The sequence below is a fragment of the Diceros bicornis genome, chromosome 5, assembly GCF_020826845.1.
Source record: "Diceros bicornis minor isolate mBicDic1 chromosome 5, mDicBic1.mat.cur, whole genome shotgun sequence".
Lineage (NCBI taxonomy): Eukaryota > Metazoa > Chordata > Mammalia > Perissodactyla > Rhinocerotidae > Diceros > Diceros bicornis.
Genome location: NC_080744.1, coordinates 17,559,599 through 17,580,663, shown reverse-complemented (window position 1 = coordinate 17,580,663; position 21,065 = coordinate 17,559,599). Strand labels below are relative to the sequence as shown.

At 36.4% G+C, this 21,065-nt stretch overlaps 2 protein-coding genes across 12 annotated transcripts in view; one reads left to right on the top strand and one right to left on the bottom strand.

Moving 5' to 3' along the window:
* AP4S1 (adaptor related protein complex 4 subunit sigma 1) overlaps positions 1-2,097 on the top strand; it is a 45,104-nt gene extending 43,007 nt beyond the window's left edge. For 4 of the 5 annotated variants that reach the window (XM_058540784.1, XM_058540783.1, XM_058540782.1 and 1 more), the window contains one exon: positions 1,733-2,097. In XM_058540784.1, coding sequence (XP_058396767.1) covers positions 1,733-1,861 — 129 coding nt within the window. In that variant the 3' untranslated portion in view covers positions 1,862-2,097. Of the gene's footprint in view, positions 1-1,319; positions 1,431-1,732 lie in introns of those variants that run through there. The other variant, XM_058540785.1, reaches the window with a different exon arrangement.
* A 1,805-nt stretch (positions 2,098-3,902) lies between these two features.
* Positions 3,903-21,065, bottom strand: part of HECTD1 (HECT domain E3 ubiquitin protein ligase 1) — an 82,418-nt gene continuing 65,255 nt past the window's right edge. For 6 of the 7 annotated variants that reach the window (XM_058540770.1, XM_058540773.1, XM_058540775.1 and 3 more), the window contains 15 exons: positions 19,736-19,892; positions 16,800-17,022; positions 15,600-15,654; positions 15,198-15,380; positions 14,591-14,798; positions 14,422-14,507; positions 14,069-14,196; positions 12,544-12,745; positions 11,159-11,296; positions 10,294-10,901; positions 8,810-8,888; positions 8,591-8,684; positions 7,731-7,881; positions 6,031-6,175; positions 3,903-5,919 (listed from right to left, as the gene is read on the bottom strand). In XM_058540770.1, the coding sequence (XP_058396753.1) occupies positions 5,782-5,919; positions 6,031-6,175; positions 7,731-7,881; positions 8,591-8,684; positions 8,810-8,888; positions 10,294-10,901; positions 11,159-11,296; positions 12,544-12,745; positions 14,069-14,196; positions 14,422-14,507; positions 14,591-14,798; positions 15,198-15,380; positions 15,600-15,654; positions 16,800-17,022; positions 19,736-19,892 (2,595 nt within the window). In that variant the 3' untranslated portion in view covers positions 3,903-5,781. The remainder of the gene's footprint in view (positions 5,920-6,030; positions 6,176-7,730; positions 7,882-8,590; positions 8,685-8,809; positions 8,889-10,293; positions 10,902-11,158; positions 11,297-12,543; positions 12,746-14,068; positions 14,197-14,421; positions 14,508-14,590; positions 14,799-15,197; positions 15,381-15,599; positions 15,655-16,799; positions 17,023-19,735; positions 19,893-21,065) is intronic. The other variant, XM_058540776.1, reaches the window with a different exon arrangement.

The following is a 21,065-nucleotide window of genomic DNA, read 5'->3' as shown; positions in this document are numbered from 1 at the left end:
ATATGTGGGAGGCCACAGCATAGCTTGCCAAGTGGCATGTCTGTCCGCACCCAGGATCCAAACCTTCGAACCCCGGGCTGCCAAAGCGGAGCGTGCGAATTTAACCGCTACACCACCGGGCTGGCCGCGACCGTGCTCTTAAGATAGACATGGAAACTCAAGGTTTCCATTCTATTAAAAGTGTAGAATTCAGAAACATTCAACCATTGTCACCGTCTCATTCCAGTTTCCTTTTTCCTTTCACAGAAGAAAAGTTAGGTACTCAAATGAAAGGGCTCCTGGGGGAAGAATTGGGCTCTTTCTCATTAGCTAGACATCATAGTCTAACAATAGCTTCCTCTTCCCCCTTGCGCTCTACTGACTTTCCAATAAGAACATCAGTAAGCTTGCAGGGAAGGCAGAAGGAGTAAAGGGGCACATATGTATGGTGACAGATGGAAACTAGACTTTTGGTGGTCAACACAAGGCAGTCTGTACAGAAGCCGAAATGATGATGATGTACATCCGAAATTTACAAAATGTTATAGACCAATGTGACCTCAATAAAATGATTAAAGATAAACAAAAAGAACAAAAGAACATCAGTAAGCTAAAGTGGCTCCATAATTCTCAAATGAGTATTTTTAGAACTGTCCATTTATAAGAGGTACTCTTTTGAAATTCAGAATTTTTATCTACTTGGGAACTGAGTCAGCATTGCCTTGCCTTCTTCATTCATTTCTCCTCGTGGTTTTTTTTTCTTCAGCCTGTCTGACATAGACGATCGCTTAAGATGCAAGGTTGTCAAGGCATTTGTTTTTGGGTGGAGGTTTGAGGGTGAAGGGAGGGTGTGTACACTCAGTAGCCTGAGGCCCCTCCTGACGAGTCTGGAGCAGAGCAGTCAATCCCAAACTTGGGGCTTGAATTCCAGCTCTGGCAATTACTAGCCATGTGACCTTGGGCAGTGGCCTTGAGCCTGTTTGCTCCTTTGGAAAATGAGGATACTATGTAACAGACACATCAGAGTTACAGAGAAGACTGAAATAATATATGTAAAACACTCAAAACAGTGCCAGGAACATGATGAGTATTCATAAATTGCGGCTATTACTGTTGTTGTTAATGTCTGGGAAGACAACATTACTGAGGTCAGGTCATGCTCTTGACAAATGTCACTTGCTTTATTCTCCAGCTCTTAGGCTTCTCTCTAGCTAAAAGGTGTAGCTGTTCCATTTCTATGCCTATTGTCCAGTTAGCTTATCTGAGGTGAAACTAGGTATGTATGTGTACATGAAAGTAATAATTTCTAATATGGACAACAATTTTAAATTTAATTTCAGGAATTCTATAAAAAAAGAAAAAAGACAACCACCTTCATGCTCAGACTAATTTACACTGGAAAGATTCCAGGCTGGGGCCGGCCCCGTGGCTTAGCAGTTAAGTGCGCACGCTCCACTACTGGCGGCCCGGATTCGGATCCCAGGCGCACACCAACGCACAGCTTCTCCGGCCATGCTGAGGCCGCGTCCCACATACAGCAATTAGAAGGATGTGCAACTGTGACATACAACTACCTACTGGGGCTTTGGGGAGAAGAAGGGAAAAAAAGGAGGAGGATTGGCAATAGATGTTAGCTCAGGGCTGATCTTCCTCACAAAAAAAAAAAGATTGATTCCAGGCTAAGTCATGTTATTACTTACTGAATGTTAACATTTTTATAACTCTAAACCTAATTTCCTTAATATGATCCTAGATAATGTTTAATTTGGATAAAGTACACATCATTTTGGATGAGATGGTGTTAAATGGCTGCATTGTGGAAACGAATCGGGCAAGAATTCTTGCTCCTCTACTAATTCTTGATAAGATGTCAGAAAGCTGAATAGTGCAAGGCTCTGCCAGACAACATCAACTTACAGGAAATGAAAACACCACGGGATACCTCTCAACATCTGCAGCCCAAAAGAATCTGGAAGACCACACATTGCAAAAGACATTTTAAATAGGTGTTTTCCCCAGTTCCTAAATGGAAAACAAATCTGTATTTTAAAATATGATACACAAAGAAAAATTTTCTCTAAGAGACAAGTTTTATTTTCTAACCATAATCATTTTTTCCCATTTGTTTAAATTTTGTTGAGTACGGAGGAAACCTTTTTTTGGTCTCTGCTTCCCTTTGCAAATTAAATTTAGCAAGAGCAGCATGGGTTGGGAAGGAACTGTGGGAGCTATCAGTCAATAAAACTTTAAAATTGAGTTAAACACACATAGCACTTTGAGTAATATTGTTTTCTGAATGTCATCTTTTTCCTTAAAAAGTCAAAACTTTGCTATACTGTATACCTAATGAAAACTACAGAATTAAATTTTATTTGCCAGTTTCTAAAAGCCTGATATCCATTTTACAGGCACTTGGGCAATTACAATGCCATCATGAAATTATCTCTATAGAGAATGTTGCTACCGAATAATGAATGGTTAAACGTTAATAGAGAGCCCTTACAACTATCTGTTATGCCATATCGTAAAGGGTTTGTCTTTGTAAATGAAATTTACTTCAGTTCAAAGTTAAAAAATAGAATGCAAGAGAATATCTGTTTACGTAGGCATGAAATGCATCCCTCTCCACATACCCTAACTCTTATTCCTTCAGCCCCGTCTCCTGGAATGTCTTGAAGCAAAGACAACTGCTAAGTCACTATAGAAGACCAATGCCCTGATCCTCCCAAACCTTTTTATATGCTTTTGCTGCTTATCAATGGTAGAGCATACAGAACTGTCTTAAGTAAAAGCGTGTTTATATGCATGTAGGGGTAGGAGGGCAGGTGCAATAGAGGAAACAGAAATACAATCTTGGTACATTAAGATATTGTGCCATCCTATAGAATTCCAAGAGTTCTTTCATCTACAACACTCTATCCTCCAAAAGAGAATGTAAATGGACAGTCTAGGCACTGATAATTCCTTCAGTACTGTTTGATTTTTTTCTCTCGTGTGTGGAGGGAGAGATTTTGTTTAAATTCTTTACTTCATTTGTTTCTAAAATCTACTCACATATTTCAAAGTTTGCATCTATAAAGACAACCAATCAATAACGGACTCAAAAAGCAAACCTGAGTTGTTTTGGACATTCAGGAAGGCAGAGGAAAGGCGTCTGACCTGCTGGAACAGTGAGTGGTATGTGTGTATAGATCCCTTTGCATTAAGGAGCCCAGGTCTGGGGAAGCCTCATCTTGATCAAAGTGCTTTGGAGGTCTTTCTGAGACATATTAGTTGGGAAACACTGTCCTAGTTGGGAAGCACTTAATCAGTAGCACTTCAGGTAACTGCTGAAACTGGTACACCAGAAGTAACTAGGGAGTGAATAAAATTAATTTTGGGGTCACACCAAAATAGCACTTGAACAACATCTTGGCACAGTTTTCAGTACCTTGAGAGAATAACAATTAAAAAATACGAGGTAAGATAACACAGGAGAAAATACTCCAGAACCCAGTATACGTGGAGACCCTAGCAGACGTCCCTTACACTTGACTCCCGCCAAGTGAACTGTAATGTGACTGTCTGTTCTCGCAGGCTGTGTCATCTCATATCAGGTTTACTGCTGAACTGAGACTACCAGCTTTGAGTGATTTTCACTCATGAAATCTGTGTATCAGACTGGTCAGCTTTACCTTGTTCTTGGACTTTCCTTTCTGCAGGAAGACTCCTGACATTTCAAACAGTTACTGATTTTATAAGACTCATCAGTTTTACCTGCTGTAGCAATGTGCTAGACCAGATTCAGCAAACTGTTTCTGTCAAGGGCCAGAACAGTAAATATTTTAGGCTTTGTGGACCATATGGTCTGTGCTGTAACTACTCAGTTCTGCCACTATAGTGCAAAAACAGCCATTGATAACACACAAATGAATGAGCATGGCTGTATTCTAATAAAACTTTATTTATGGACACTGAAATTTGAATTTTCATAAAATTTTCACATCATACAATGTTATTTTGATTTTTTTCAACCACTTACAAATTTTAAAACCATGCTCAGCTCATGCATGGGCCATAGAAAAACCAGTGGCAGGCTGTATCTTGCTGACCTCTGTACTAGACTGTTCTTAGTAAAAGCTGGCTCCTGACAGACATTTTAGACAAATAATGGCACTACTATACACATAAGCTGGATTTTGATCTAACACTAGTCTAAGTTTTAGTCATGCATCCATGACTTTATTGAGACAATCACCACCACTATTTTTTGGATTAAAGCATAGGTCATACATTTAAATATTGCTATTATGTTTTAACTTTTATTCTCACAGAGAACTGTGAAGCTAACAAAAATGCTGCCTCTGATTACATAGTCACAACATTCTCATGCAGAGAATAAAAACAGTACTCAAATGATTGACTGTAGTGGGAGATATCTCTTCTAATGTAGAAAGGAAATGTACCTTTTAAACAGGTAACCAATGGGCAATTCCAAAAAATGCTTTTCACTCCTAAGAAAGCCATTTGGCTAACTCAGGCCTAGTGACATTTCTTTCCCCTAAAGGCACAGATGTGATAAATCACAGGAATTTGGAAAATAAAAATAGAGCCCCTTCTTCAAAACCAGGAAATAGCAATATCCTGGTGGTTTCTTTTCATACTAACACAACATTCAAAAATCATTCTTAGATCTTAGACTGACTTACACATCCCTGCAGATACAATGGTAAGTAGCGGATCTGGTGCGTAAAAAGTTAACACAAATAACCTGGCCATTTTTAGCTAAAGAATACTTTAAGACAGAACACAACAGTTGAATCACAAGCATGTGAACGTATATTTCTTCTAGATTTCCAATTTCGGTAAGTGTATTTACTATAGAAAACTACAATTCTTCGTGTAGTATTTTCAAAAAACTAAATCTCAATAGTTCAAAATGAGAAGTGTCTGGTTAAGCTCTTAGATCTGATGGTTGCACTGAAATAGTCACATGACACGGTTTTGTACGCTGCAAACATTTTAATGATTATTGTTGAGCATACATTTTGGAAATTTTTTACTTCAAACTGCAACAAGTTAAATAAATGTTTATAATATACAAAGAAAATACAACCAAAAGTAAAACTTGCTTTAAGTGTGCCTTGCATCTAGACCAGTGTTTTCCCCCCGTTAATATATCTTTATTTTTGAGTTGCACAAACACACTTAAGAATTTGATCTTTATAGTATGACATTTAGGAAATAAAAATATACTCCCACCTCAAAGAAATAAAATGGTTGTGCATGATTATATGCCAAACAAAAGAGAGAACGCTAGAATATACTGATAGTGCAGGCATCAGTAAAAAGGAAAAGAGAAAGCTTGAGATGCTCATTAACTCTCTCTGTTTTAAGGAAGCAGGATTTTTGACCAAGTAGCTTAAAAGCCAGCAAAACAGGGATCAGTGATGGCAACTGTAGTGTATGAAGTATGAAACGACAAACTTGACACAAATGCAGTTAGAAATTTACCAGTGAGCACTGAAGATCTGAGAAGCTGCTCTTTGGAACAGTCAAGTAGGACCACCTTATTCCAGTCACAGAAGCCCTTGTAGCAACACACAGTGTTCTGTGCTATATACTTGCTGGCTGGGTAGTTAAAGGGTTTGTTTTGTCATTAGCAGCTAACGAACTTATTCCACATGTTCTTAAAGCCTTAATGGTGGAAAAAAAGGCAAGTGTCATTAGCGTGGAGGATCATACACTTCTCTGCACACAAACACAAGAGGTTTCACTAGTATTTTAAAAGTCTCTATGATGTCTCCCATTGCACTTCAAAGCTCAATTGAGATGAAAGCCTTTCTCCATTGTAGCAGCTAGCAGGCGCTCTCTCATGATCTCCTCTGAAGAATATTCTGGCAACTTGAGATAATGCACACACGTATTCACTGATGGATAGCTTGCATCGGTAGCATCAACCTACAGAAAGAAAAGTGAAAGTAACAGAAGACCATGACTTTAAATATTTATTTCTTTCAGTCCTTAAGTAACTGAATTCCATTTGGATTCCCCATTAGCTAGAGTTTGTACCTTGCGTACAACCGTGAGCCTGGGGTGCAGGTTAGCCAGTCCACCTGGGGGTAGAGTTGAACAACCAGTGGTAAACTGCAAGAATGCTTTCCTTTCGTCTGAAGACATGCCACATAAAACCCTCACGAACCTCAGGAAACCAGGACTAAAAGAAGAAAAATATAGTTACATTGATTTGACAGCTGATTTAAATGAAAAACACTACCACTACTTTGTAAGCCAGCAGTAACCCAAAAAACAATACCCACAGGTCAGAACAGCACTGTCTAGAGCCTCTTGGGTAAGTATGAAATGAGCTGATACAAGCTACTTTAAAAACACTTCAAAGGCTGTCTTGTACTTATAAATGGTAAGAACTGAAACACTGATGGAGCACAGGGATCAAATATGCATCACAGCCAGCAAATCAGAAAAGCTCAAGATGCGCTTGCATAATTCATCCAAATACAGATAAATTACCAAAGGGGATCTAAAATACTCCATTTTCGTTAGTGAAATAAACTGCCACTATCTGCCACAACGCAGATGAATTTCATAAGCATAATGTTAAACCAAGAGAAGCCAGACCTTAAAAGAATACATATTGCATGATTTCATTTATTAAAGTTCAAAAGCAAGCAAAATTAATCAATGGGAATAGTGACTTAATGAGTAGAAAAGAACATGATGGGGAAGAGGTCTTCTGGACTTGTTTCTTATTCTGGGTACCAATTATACACGTTTGTTCATTTTGTGCAAATTCTCCAGGCTGTATATGCAATATGTGCACTTCTCTGTTACACTTAATAAAAATTTACTAAAAAAAAAAACGCTCTATAAACAATGTTAAGTTTAAAATAATTCATAATACTCTCAATTCATAATGTTCTCATTTATGTTAATTTGTGAACTTTTAAAAAAAAAAAGGTAATACAAGGCCTTGTAGTCTTAAAAAATGTTAGTGGTATAAAAGAAAAAACAGCTGAACTGTTCCGGATTAAAAACATATCACAACTGAATGCAGTTTCCTGATATGAGGGATGTGGGGGTGAAGGGGAGTGCTATTAAGGACATTACTGGAATAATCAATCAAACTGGAATAGGGACTATAGATTATTAGCTAATAGTATGGCATCATGAATCCGCTAGCTAATGTGCATACATGGGAGAATATCCATCTTCTCAGGAAATGTACACTAAACTATTACAGAGTAAAAGGACATGATATATGCAACATATTCTCAAATGGTTCAGAAAAAAAGTGTGTGTGTGTATAAATAGATAATATAAAGCAAATACAACAAAATGTTAAATATTGGTGAATCTGAGTAAAGGATATATATGGGAATTCTTTCAACTATTCTTCAACTTTTCTATAAGTTTAAAATTATTTATTTGAAATTTATTTGAAATTATTTGAAAATAAAGGTTAATACAAAAGCAATAAAGCCTAAGGGTTTACAATTTACCCAATTTTTAAAATAATGAACAATTAAAACACAGTAAGAAAAGGAATCTTAACATCAGCCAAGACTCAGTTGTCTTTTCATGTAAACTCAGCCTTTTTAATGGATATGCCTCTTGGTAATGGTGAGACTTAACTGCTTTAACACTTACTTTATGAATGTAATTTGCTGAGTCATAGTTCTTTAGAGATCATCCATCATTTGATTTGGGGACATAGACAATTTTGTGAATTTTAGAAAATAACCAACACATACCTGTCACGTGTATAACCCAACTTAGGTTCAGTATAATTGATAATATCCTCTGCTGCCCAGGATGGTGACTGGTTTCCACAAAGAATCATTTGGACTTCTTCATGGCTGAAGGAACTTAATTTCTCCATTGGAAAAACTTTATTAAACCCATCTACATTAGACACACAGCAAAAAAAAACACACAACTCAGTTTCTAATCTACAATTTCAAAATACCAAATTTCAAATGAAATACCCAGTATCAACTAAATGGACAGATGAATAAAACATTAATAAATGTTTGAAAAAACAAATATAAATTAAAATAGCTTGAAATAAAAACTGTTTTTAAGTTAAGGATTTTAAGTATAGAAATCCCTGTTTAATATCACAATGGGAACAGAGACAGAATATTCAGTCAATATGGTCAGTAGTCAAATTCTAATATTAATTTCCCAACCAGCACTTTGTGAAATACAAGCCAGCCAAACCTGTGTTCTCATCTTCAAAACTAGTAAGTGATAAACAGTCTAATATATTATGTTTCAATCTTCACCAGAGTAATTTAGGTTCTAACATGGTTTAATTCATCCTGATCATATAATGTGGAAAGAAAGCAACCTTACGTCCACTTACAAATGAAGAAATGGAGGCCAAAAGTTGGTACCCCATTACTCAGGAGGAGCAAGCTGAGGGTATGCTACAGCTAGAGAATGTTCCAACCTGTTCTGGGTACTGTGCAGGACCTAACTATCTGGAAGACAAAAAACTAGAGGGCAAATCTAGAGATTACCAGCAGTAATCTTGATCATAGCAGTGCCTTAATTTCAACTGTCTCGAAGTAAAAGGAAAGGGATTACACTAAAAAGCCTTAACAATTACCTCTGAAGGCTTCCATCTGTTTCTGAATACCCGTATGCATACAGAAGTCAAACATCAAATCCACATATTCCTCTGCATTATCCATTGTTACCATCTGCAAAGGAAATTTTGCCAACATTATTGTTAATAACTAGGAATAGTTCAATAACACCTGGTACAACTGGCCTCATTAAGAGGATGATTCTGAACTTATAACTATATCAAAAGCAAAATGTTTACCTCATCTTCACCGCTTGGCTTAAGATCCACAGCTGTAAAACCGTATATTCTTGAGGAAGGGCAAAACTGGAAATTTAAACTGGGAGGACAAAAAAGGATTAAATTCACTAACATTCAGCTACCAGTGGTGTTTGATTTTTATAATATCGCTACCAAAACCATGAACGCCCCCTTCTCCAACAAAATCAGTTTACCAGCTTAAATGTTAAGTATGAAGCATTTCTAAATGCAAAACTCTGTGCAAAAAAAACTATTAAGCCAACTGTTACCAAACCTGGCTTTTCAAAAATTGCATGAAACCTTTCCATACTTCACTGCCCCCTTACGGCACAAAATTAATGAACTAAAGATTTTTGCAATGAATTACGGCAGCAGCATGTTTACAAGATTTATTTATTTATTTATTTTGGTGAGGAAGATTAGCCCTGAGCTAACATCTGTTGCCAATCCTCTTCTTTTTGCTGAGGAAGACTGGCCCTGGGCTAACATCTGTGCCCATCTTCTTCTACTTTATATGTGGGACACCTGCCACAGCATGGCTTGATAAGTGCTACGTAGGTCCACACCTGGGATCCAAACCTGCGAACCCCAGGCCACTGAAGTGGAGCACACGAGCTTAACCACTACACCACCGGGCCAGCCCCTACAAGATTTTTTTTTTTCAAGAAGAAACTATTGCTTCACTAAAGTTATTCATGCTGTGCCACCACCCTGCCCCAAATTAAACTTTGAATATAAGGGAGGGAGAGAGGGAGGGAGGGAAAGTAAGCCTTGCAGTCAACCCAAAATCACAGTGAAATGTACCAAGGGTATAATAATTACATGTATATAAACTTATAGACTTTTATCAAAAGATCTGCAGCATCTGAGTTAATTAATGCAGTCATTGGGGTAAGGCTTACATACAAAGCAAACTATTTTGAGCTTTGCCAAGTAGACTATATATATATTAATTAGCTAATGCATTTGTCAAAATATTTTCAGCTTTGGACTTTTCTTCCTTTTTTTTTTTTTTTTTTTTTGCTGAGGAAGATTCATCCTGAGCTAACATCTGTTGCCAATCTTCCTCTATTTTGTTTGTGAGCCACCACCACAGCATGGCCACTGACAGATGAGTGGTGTAGGTCGGTGCCCAGGAACCGAACCTGGGCCACTGAAGTGGAGTGCCCCAAACTTAACCACCAGGCCACTGGGGTGGCCCTGGCTTTGGACTTTGCACACAAGAGATAAACATTTATCACATTTGATAAATCAGATAATCTTCCAGAGGTTTGATGATTAATAAACTATATTCTGGTATTCTGAGTGTTATTTTTATAATATTCAGAAATCAAAAGTTCAAATCAATAATCAGTATCTCCTACAGCATATTATTGTTCTTAACAAACTGTTTACTCATATATTGAAAATTAGTGGGGACAAAGAAACAAAAGCTTTAGAACTTATTCATCCATTAGGTTGAAGAATGTATATACAGAGCTTACCCTAAATCCTCTATGCTAAGTGGAGGCCCAGATCCTGATGGGTTCTTCAGCACTAGTTCCTGTAATTTTGTGTTCTTCTCATCTTCAGAAAGACCTTTGTTGCTTAAAATCTGGCGCCTCTTGATAGCAAGGTCTTTAATTTCTTTTAAAAATCTGGCTCTGTGTGGGTTTACTAGTTCAAAGTCTTCCCAAGTTAAAATTCCATTAAACCAAGCTGGGGGTTTTGGTTTAGGGGGATCTAGAATAAACTCTGATTTTGAATCTTCTTCAAAGCTTCCTACTGAGAGTGAATCATGACCTTCTTCTGTAGAAGCTTCAGACTGACTTTCAGTATAGTGGAAGTCTCTATCACCTCGTGATTCATAAATCAGTTTACTCATATTGCTTTTAATATCACCCATACACATAAGTTTAAAGAAAGGTTTAGAAATAGGTAAGTCCACAAGTCTATTGTCTTGAATGCATTTGGCCAAGAAAATTCCAAGGAAATGAAAGAGTTTTGTGATCCTTTCAAGCTCATCACTGTCTTGTGGAAATGGCGCCGTGAACAATCCACATGATCTCTGCACATAGTATCCAGGAGGTTTCAATCCACCTCCAAGATCAACCTAATTTTTTAGAGGGAGAAATGCAAATAAAATTAAAAGATCTATTAACATTGAACATCATCCATTTAGCTATCTAAAAATATTTATATACACATTTTATTAAACAGTTTTTGGTGACAAAATTTTACCCTTTAAAAACATTTTAGTAATATCAAGATTATTCAATAATAAATTAGAGTCATGAAAGCATAACCCATTTTTAACACTTTCTAAAGCAAAATCACAAATCATATCACAAAATGGGAAATAAATCTTACATGACGGGATTCATCATCTGGAAAGTTATCATCACAAAGCCAAGCTCCCAGGTCAGTTCTCTGGAATTCTGCTGCCACCAGAGCATAAAACTCTAATGTGGGTCCCAAGCCAGTTCCTTCTTCTCCTAAAAATTCAACCTAAAAGGAATAAATAAATTATGAGGAACAAGTGAGCTTAAAAAAATTTTTTTTAATGATCTCATTCTTGCAAAAATTTGTCATATCCAATCCAGGAATATAAATTTTTCATAGCAGCAGTATATTACAAGCAACATGGAAGTTTTATTCTAGTTTTTCTAGAGAGAGGAATGTATTTGTTGTATACTACTACATGTTTAAACACTGTGGTGAGCACTGTTCATCATTAATTGATTTCTTACAACAACCCTACAAAATAGATTATCATCTCCTTTTTACACCAAAGGAAGCCAAATTTCAGATAAAGAGGTTAAACCATTTACTCAAGAAAATGATGGTATACAGATTGGTATGTGTGTCTATGTAACACCAAAACCTGAACTCTTCTACGTATTTCTGACTTTAGGCAATCACTTTAAAGGTTTTTATCCATACTCTACCTGTTCCAAAAATGATTTGAGGCAGCTTACAAAAACATATAGTGCATGATAAAAAAAAAAAAATAATTGAGGATTATCTAGGTTAGAGGAATATATGGGTAGGAAGAATAAGATGAAGGCAAAGCAAGTTTAAAGTGAAAGCCATAAGTCTTATATATTTTCTAGAGATAGATCATATTTGTCATGATCAGTCTGTGTCCAAAAGATAAACCAGCTGGTTCACATCTATGAGAGAGGAGATATTTCTTTCATTGTCCCTCATATACAGAATAATATGTATATAGCGTATAATCAACAATGCCCACAATAACATCTCTATAGTAAATATACTGAATTTCATACTGCCATTTGCTATAACATCTCTCAGTACAGACCAATGATATAATACCAAGCACGATTTAAGTGAAACAATACTACAAAACAGTGTGCTCCAAAAATGCAGATATCTAACAGCATAGCTTTAATATAAAGGCAAAACTTAGAGTATCAAAAAGAATCGTTTGTGAGTACTGTTATTCGGTCCAGGCTTTAAGAAATGGGTAGTGTCCTTCAAACAGACCAAGCACTTTCCCATCACAAAAATGCAGATATTCTTTGCTGCTCATTAAGTCACAAGATCCTGACCCTTGAGGAAGTGAGCTGACATCCTCTTATGAAAGATGCTCTGCCAGAGAAGGCCTTTACATAGAGGGCAGAGAAATCCCTCTTCACTTCTACCTAATGTGGTTTTTATGCAGTAGAATAAACAGATTGGCTGGTTCTCTAATTGTCAGTCCTGCACACAAAAATAAATTTTATAGGAGGTACCTCAAGAACTGATTTCCGATCTGCATGTATTTGCATGACATTCTCAGCCCATTCCATCAGCGATTCACCACGTGGAACTTTTACTCTTTCATGCTTGAGACGACCGACTCGAAACTCCCCAGGATCATCTCGCCTTACACTGCTTGTGGCCCTTGTTCTTTCCACAGTGGCTTCTCGTCGGTTCTGTAACCACACTATTGCTCTGAAATAGAAAAAAGTCTACGTAGCTGTAACATACAGCAACATAATTCAACAACCAGCGACATAATTCAAAGAACAACAAAATTCAAGAAATTTTAAGAATTTCTTAAAAAATAGTACTTTATCAGATGATAAAATATAATGTTTTTTATTGCATAAATTACTGTTTCTTCTCATAAGTTAAAATATATAAACCCCTTTTATTATGATCTTCCTTAAAGAAACTGAGAAAGAGCTGAGTCTATATTTTCCCCCTCTTTATTTTAGCAATTAACAGATCAAAATAAAGGTCTGTGGTCTAACTATACAAAACACATAAAAATACAGTCATAATACATAAAAATATAGACAAACATTTCCTAACTATCAGAGTAACTAAAAAATGCTTAAGCTATCTGTTACTGTGACACAAATGGAAAGCCACTATTAAAATGGTATTGTGATTTTAAAACATTTTCTTTTTAACAACACAGTGCTAACCCGTCCCAGAGTGGGAGAATCTTGAACTAGGAATAAGGAGGTGAAAGATCTACTCTCGTGTCTGCTACAATTTTTTGGTAATCTCAGGCAAATCAGCTAAGTACTTTGAGAATCAATTTCCTCATCTATAAAATAGAAATCATAACCAATGCCATTTATCGCAGGAGGTCTGGAGTTCCGTGTGTATAAATCCTTTATAAATGGCATAAAATGGTACACCAATGTAACTTATCAGGAAAACAAACAGCTCCATTTTAAATTATAACACTTTTGCATCTACTTTGAAAGTACTACTCAATCATTCAACAAGTATTTATTGAGCATCCAACAAGTATTTATTGAGCATCCACAATGTGATATACACTGCTTTAGGAGCTGCAGCTAGAGCAGTGAACAAACCCGCCAGAAATGCCTGCCCTCATGAAACTTTCATCTAGTGGAAGGAGAGAGAAAAAGAAAGTAGTACGTTAGATGGTAGTAAGAGAAAAATGATGGTTCAAAATGAAGATACGTTTCAATGCTATCAAAGCTATTTGCAAGCATTTAATTTGGTATTCCTGGGAATTTCAGCAACTAATAATTTATGCAAGCTACTTAAGAACTGTACAGTACATGCTAGCTGATGGAAAATAATCCACGAGATTCAATCCATACCACTCCAAAAGAGCAGATGTCCAACTAGAAACAAAAAAATGTTTACATTTTGAAAGTACTTTCCAAGAAAGCAGGACAATATATTTCCTCCATTGGTCTTGATATAAAGTATATTTGTACATTTTGGGCTTATATAACATAAAAACATGTATATATTTACTCTAAAAATAGAAAATGATACACTTCCTACCTTGATGCACCAAATGCTGTACATGTGAAATAAAGCTGTCTAGTTTCAAATGGTATTAGAAAAGGACACTTGCTGGTTAACTGTTCACACCAATCTGGCAGAGCCCCACTTGCCAATGCCAATGGTTCCTGCAAATTAACAAATAACAAATAATTGTCTTAACGCAATTATTTAAAAAGACAAAAAGGAGTCAATTCTTAAATGTAAATTAAACGAATGCAATGGACCATATGGCCCAAATCATTTAATCAAAGGGAAAGGAGAGATGGTGGAGGGTGGAAAAGGAAGAAGAGGCAATACTTTGAAAGTCCAACAATTACAGATTGAAGAGTTCAATTATCTGATTTTTTTACCTCAATCTGCTGCAAAATTTTTGTTGTGATTTTTTTGCTAGTGAATTCATCTGGTGGAAAAGTAAACTGAGGCTGCTCATCACCTTCTGTAAAATTAATAAAATTAATAAAACTATAAACTGACTTGCTTTTAAAAACGCACAGAAACGAAACAAGGCTTCTTACAGACCTTCTTGGGATATTCTTGAGTAAGGGTCACTTGCAACTATATACAGAATACGCAGAAGCTGAAGGACGTCTTCTACTCCACAAGAATTCTGTCCATTGCCTGCTTTGGCCTGAGGTTGTTCTTTTGTCAAACTGAGGATATCACTACTTTGAAGAGTTGAAATGGCCCCTTGGTTTAACCCAGACTTTGTTCCATGCTCACAAAAATCCTATAGAAACAATTAGCAAAACTGGCCATTAATCACATTTTCAAGAAAAACAATCTATCAATCCTATTAGTATTACTTTGCAAAGGCTGGAACTCTTCAAAGAACTGCCTTCTTTTTAAATAAAAACAGTATCATCCAAGTAGAAAATCAATGCATTCTACACCATTAAAATGCCCAAATAAAGTATAACCACTATAAGCCACAGTTGAAACTATGTACTTAGATCCAATGCCACAAACCATATTGGAAATTTTAGCATTGGCATTTTAAGAATGTTAATTCAACCTCATTTTTTTAGTTATGTCCCAATGAACCTCTCTTCCTTAAGCATCTTTAAAAGCTGCAAAACAAAGCACAAAGCTATTCCAATCAAAACAGTGTTTTGATGCCAATGTATACCTTATATGCAGCTATGAGCTGGGAACAATTTCTGTTTTTCCTAATACTTTTATTAGTGCCAGTTAATTTCCAGTGGCGCAGGAAAGCGGCGTCTGCATTCTTCTGCAGGTAGGTTATCAAGTCATTCTTTGGTAATTCATCAGTGCCAAGGTACTGTTCCACATGCTCTATAGACCAACAACCCTACAATAGGAAAATCCACATGTTGGCCTTTCCTGATTACAAAGTCTATGCTATTTAACATGCATTACATAAGGTAGCTTTAAGATCATGCATTTAACCTAATCTAAAGAATTCCATGTTAGTGATTTTTCCTTCAAATGTTCAATTGAAACACAGTGTTAGCTTTTATTTTTTTACTAAGTAGCCAAGAATAAGATCCATTTTCTAAAACTAACTTACCATTTTTCCATTTTCCTTTTCTTTGTCAGAATCCTTCATTTCTCTGTACATGATTCTAAACATGAAGATATTATTCGAGTTAATTCATAAATCAAATGATTTGTGGTTATTTCCAATAAAGCTTCAATTCTTTAAAAAACATGTGAGTGATACCACTCATTAGCCATATGCTTACAATAAACATTGAACTTGGAGAATTTATAAGAAAAAATATTAATTTGTTAAACAGAGGAAAAAGCAGAAATCATATTCCTGAAAAAAGAGTTATGGTTTATAAATTTAGCATTATTGCAAAAAAAACATAACTCAAACCTAGAACTTTTAAAGATATGAAGTAATATGTTGTATCATGTGTTATAAATTTCATATATTGTTGTAAAAAACGAGATGAGGAATGGTTTGCTTCTGTGTCTAGATGGAGAGAAGGATAAGAATAACAAGGACCAGGAGCACTTATGTTCATGTATGGCAGCTGAGATCAAATTTTAAACTCCAACAAAAACTGAATGGAATGCCATGAAATGGCAATGCCAAGATGTTCTGTTCTATCTCAAAAGGACCTAGATTACTTTATTGGACATTATGTAAGATTATCAATGTTGTTAAGAGAACATCATAAAAATATACTAACAAAAGTAAAGTTACATAAGGATGGTTATGATAATTATTACTTATTAAATATATTATTTAATATTATAAAATAATTATTATTATAGGTAATATTTACTCAGTGCTTTCTATATCCCAGACAGTACTAAAAACACTTTATATTATATATTAATTCATTGATTCCTCACAACCACTCTCATTTTACAGATTAAGAAAGTGAGGCACTAAAATGTTAAATAAATTTGCCCAAGGTCACTGATAATTATTTGTTGAACGAATGAAGGAATGAACAAATAAACAGAGATAGGCTTAACTCACAGACCCCAAAACAAATAAAGAGAAAATATTTAGTACTTCATACACAATCCCAGTCAAAGAGTTCAACAATTATTAAATAAGGAACTAGTCTAGATTATATTTCTAAAGTTCCTTCCAGTTGTAAGTCAGAAATGCTCTTATCTGTTCCTGTAAAATAACAGAACAAGACACAAATCTTTTCTGTTCCTTTAGTCCAAAATATAGAAATACAATGCTTCTTGGCACATATACTATGAAAATATCTACTTAAAACATTAAGTTAAAATCTCTTACGTGTATGTTGGCTCCCAGATACGCCTAAGTTTGTCTGATTTCACATTGCCATTACAGGACAATTGAAGCAATTTTTGTACATAGTAAAAGATGGTTGATCTGAAATTAGTGAGTGGTAATTCAACTTCACGAGTAGTTCCAAGACCTGTTACTTTCAAAGTGAGTGCTAAGCGAGGTGATGGAGTACATTCAACTTCTTCCAAGAGCTCTGAATGAGGTGTTCCTAAAAATATGGAAGACGTGAAAAACAATTACACTAAAACAAGCAGTCCAGAAAGAACTCTGCACCAGAAACAAGGCTACATGAAATCTAAACTCTTCTGGCACATATTAGCTAAAGATGTCAGCTACCTAAGATTCTCCAGGCCTCAACATTTTTGTTTTTTTTAAATGAGAATAATACACCTGGGTTACTTAAAAAGAGAACACCAGAGTAGAACTTATGCATATGATATGGATCTCTCATTTTTATTAGGAAACACATGACAACTGTATGTTTTATCTGTACACACAGTTTATCAAAATGTATGACTATTTCAGAAATATTTTGTTTTTATAAATGAGAAAACTAAAATTATTCATAATTCTACATCCAGAGAAAACCACATACTATGGTCAACCTTTTGCTTACATTGAATGAGTGGGTTGTGAGGTAAACACACACACAAATACAATTAGGTTCATAATGTATTTGGTGGTGTACTCTTCTTTTTTTTAGCTCAGGAATCTTTTCCTCATATGATATAGAGTCTTCTAAAGTATTATTTTATTCACTGCATGACATCCATTATACCTTAATTGAACCATATGCCTCTTACAAGACATAATGAAGGTCACTTCCAATTTTTGACAATATAAACAATACTTCTGTAGTCATCATTGTATACAAATCGGGTGCAAAGCTAATATTTCTTTTCTTTTTTTTTCTTGCTGGGAAAGATTTGCTCTGAGCTCACATCTGTTGCCAATCTTCCTTTTTTTTTTTTTTCTCCCCAAAGTCCCAGTACATAGTTGTATATTTTAGTTCTAAGTTCTTCTACATGAGCCGCCACCACATCATGGCTACTGACAGACAAGTGGTGTGGTTCCGCACCCAGGACCCAAACTAGGGCCGCTAAGGGGAGTGCACCAAACTTGAACCGCCAGGCCATCAGGGCTGGCTCTAGCTGACATTTATTGAGCCACACATCAAGGACTAGGCTAAGCACTTTATACATTTTACCTCATTTAATGCTTTTAACTCCCTTGTCAAACAGGGACTATTATTTCACCCATGTAAGAGATGAGGAGATTCAGGCTTATACAGATTAGGTGATTTGCCCAGTGTATTAGTTCCTATTGCTGCTGTAACAAATCACCACAAACTGGGTGGTTTAAAACAACACAAATTTATTATCTTACAGTTCTAGAGGTCAGAAGTCTAAAATGGGTGGGTAGCAGGGCTTTGTTCCTTTGGGAGTCATTAGGGAAGAATCTGTTTCCCTGCCTTTTCTAGTATCTAGAGGCTGCCCATATTCCTTGGCTCATGGCCCCCCATCACTCTGATCTTGCTTCCTCTTGTCAAATCTCCTTCCCTGATTCTGACCTTCCTGCTCCCTCTTATGAGGACACTGGTCATTACATTGGGTTCACCTAGACAATGCAGGACAACCCCCATCTCAAGGCCCTTAATTTAATTGTATCTGCAAAGTCTCTTTTGTCATGTTAAGGTAACATAGTCACAGATTCTAGAGGTTAGGATCTGCATATTTTTGGGGGAGCCACTATTGTGCCTAACATAGCCAAAAAAGAGACAGAGTTGCTGCCCAGGCTGACTGACTCCAGAGGCCATAACTGAAACCACTATAAAGCTTTTCAAAGTAAAAGCTGAACAGGAATAATCTTTAGCAATTCTGATCTAGTAGAAAATAGAATAAAAATCATCCACCTTTAAATGAGGTGTTGCTTTAAAAATTACACAAATACAAAACACTGTGTTTTTTTAAAATACTGTAATTTGCTCCCTTAAAAAAATACAGATTTTTTCGGGGCCGGCCCAGCGGCACAAGTGGTTAAGTGCACGCACTCAGCTGCGGCGGCCCGGGGTTCACCGGTTCAGATCCCGGGCGTGCACCAATGCACTGCTTGGCAAGCCATGCTGTGGCGGCATCCCACATAAAGTGGAGGAAGATGGGGCCAGCCCCGTGGCGTAGTGGTTAAGTGCACATGCTCTGCTGCTGGCGGCCTGGGTTCAGATCCTGGGCGCGCACCAATGCAATGCCTTGTCAGGCCACGCTATGGCAGTGTCCCATATAAAGTGGAGGAAGATGGGCACAGATGTTAGCCCAGGGCCAGTCTTCCTCAGCAAAAAGAGAGGAGGATTGGCATGGATGTTAGCTCAGGGCTGATCTTCCTCACCAAAAAAATAAATAAATAAAGTGGAGGAAGATGGGCACGGATGTTAGCCCAGAGCCCATCTTCCTCAGCAAAAAAAAAGAGGAGGATTGGCAGATGTTAGCACAGGGCTGATCTTCCTCATAAAATAAACAAATAAATAAAACAGATTTTTTTTTTTTTTAAGGACTTGTGGCTGATATAGTTTTTCCTGAAAACTTCTGTTTATAACCTACACATATACAAGTAGCACCTGACTTTTCTAACTATATATAACTATCTTATTTGGTTTCCATTAAAAAAATCACAAAGGGGCCAGCTTGGTGGCATAGTGGTTAAGTTTGCATGCTCCACTTCAGTGGCCCAGGGTTTGCGGGTTCAGATCCCAGGCACAGACCTACACACCACTCATCAAGCCATGCTGTGGTGCCGTCCCATACACAAAAATAAAGGAAGATTAGCATATATGTCAGCTCAGGGCCAGTCTTCCTCTCACACACACACACACACACACACACACACACACACACACAAAAAGTCACAAAAACTAAAATGTACTGTACCTGGGGGCGGAATTTCTAAATCAGTTGTCTGTTGGACATTAGTACGACCAGGTCTAGGATCAAAAGCAGGAACCAAAGCAGAAAATTGCCGCTTTAGCACGTAATCATCATCCCATGTTCTTCTGCGTCCTCCTTTAGTTTCATACTCTTCTTCTTCCTATTACAATAAAATTCCACACACAGACAAACATGACAAGATAAAACTTTTCATTATTGCAAAAGTGATGTGCTAACTATAAAATAAGGTTATGTTAACTACTTCTCTGTAGCTATTACACTTCCTTATTTAGCCATATTTCTTAAGCATGAAATGAGCCAACATAAACATGTATAGCTACATACATTTCTTAATGATTTAAGTTTATCAAAAGTAAGCTGCATTAGCGGTGGTTACACAAATCTACATGTGATAAAATGACAAAGAACCAAACAAACACATTGTACCAATGTCAGTGTCCTGGTGTTGATACTGTACTCTAGTTATGCAAGATATAACCACTGGAAGAGATTGAGCAAAGGGCACATACGACCTCTCTGTACCATCTTTGCAACTTCCTGTGAACCTATAATTATTTTTAAATAAGTTTCTTTTTTTAAAAATGTAAATTGCATTACATACTGAATTACATACAAAATGGATATAATGCTTGGGAGTTGCTTTAAATTACTACGGGTAAAGAGATCAAACAAGTTTGACAAAGTGTTGATAATTGTTCAAGTCAAATGAGGGCTCTTATGGATTCATTGCACTATTCATTCTACTTCTGGCATGTTTGAAAATTTCCATAATCAAACTTTTTGTAAGGAACATTTTCTCCTCTCCTTCACTTTCAGTATCAACAAAAAAGAGATCAATGAATTGTAAATGTTGCAAATGTCTGATGCAATAATTTTTAAATAACGATCATGTATGTCTTTACACGCACACACACAGCCCCTTATATTTTGGACACAATTAAAATTAACTTTGAGTTAATACACGTAAAGTATTAAAAACAGTGCCCAGCACTTAATTAACGATCAATAAATGTTAGCTAACAGACTAACATTACTACCTCTACCACAACTACTACAAAAACTATAAATCTTAGATAATAGCTATTAACCATTTTAGTATATATTTACTACTACCCAGAGGCCAAGATGAAGGAGTTTCAAGTAAGAAACTCCCATATGCATTATGCCAGAGCAATCATGGAATATGAACCCAAGCAGTTGAGCAAGTTTCTTTCTGTTAACTCTATTTGGTAACTTCCTGCCCCACCCCCTGTCCCGTAGATTTTTCTAGGCATTTTGCTGGAGGCTTTATTGTGAAAGGGCAAAAAAAACA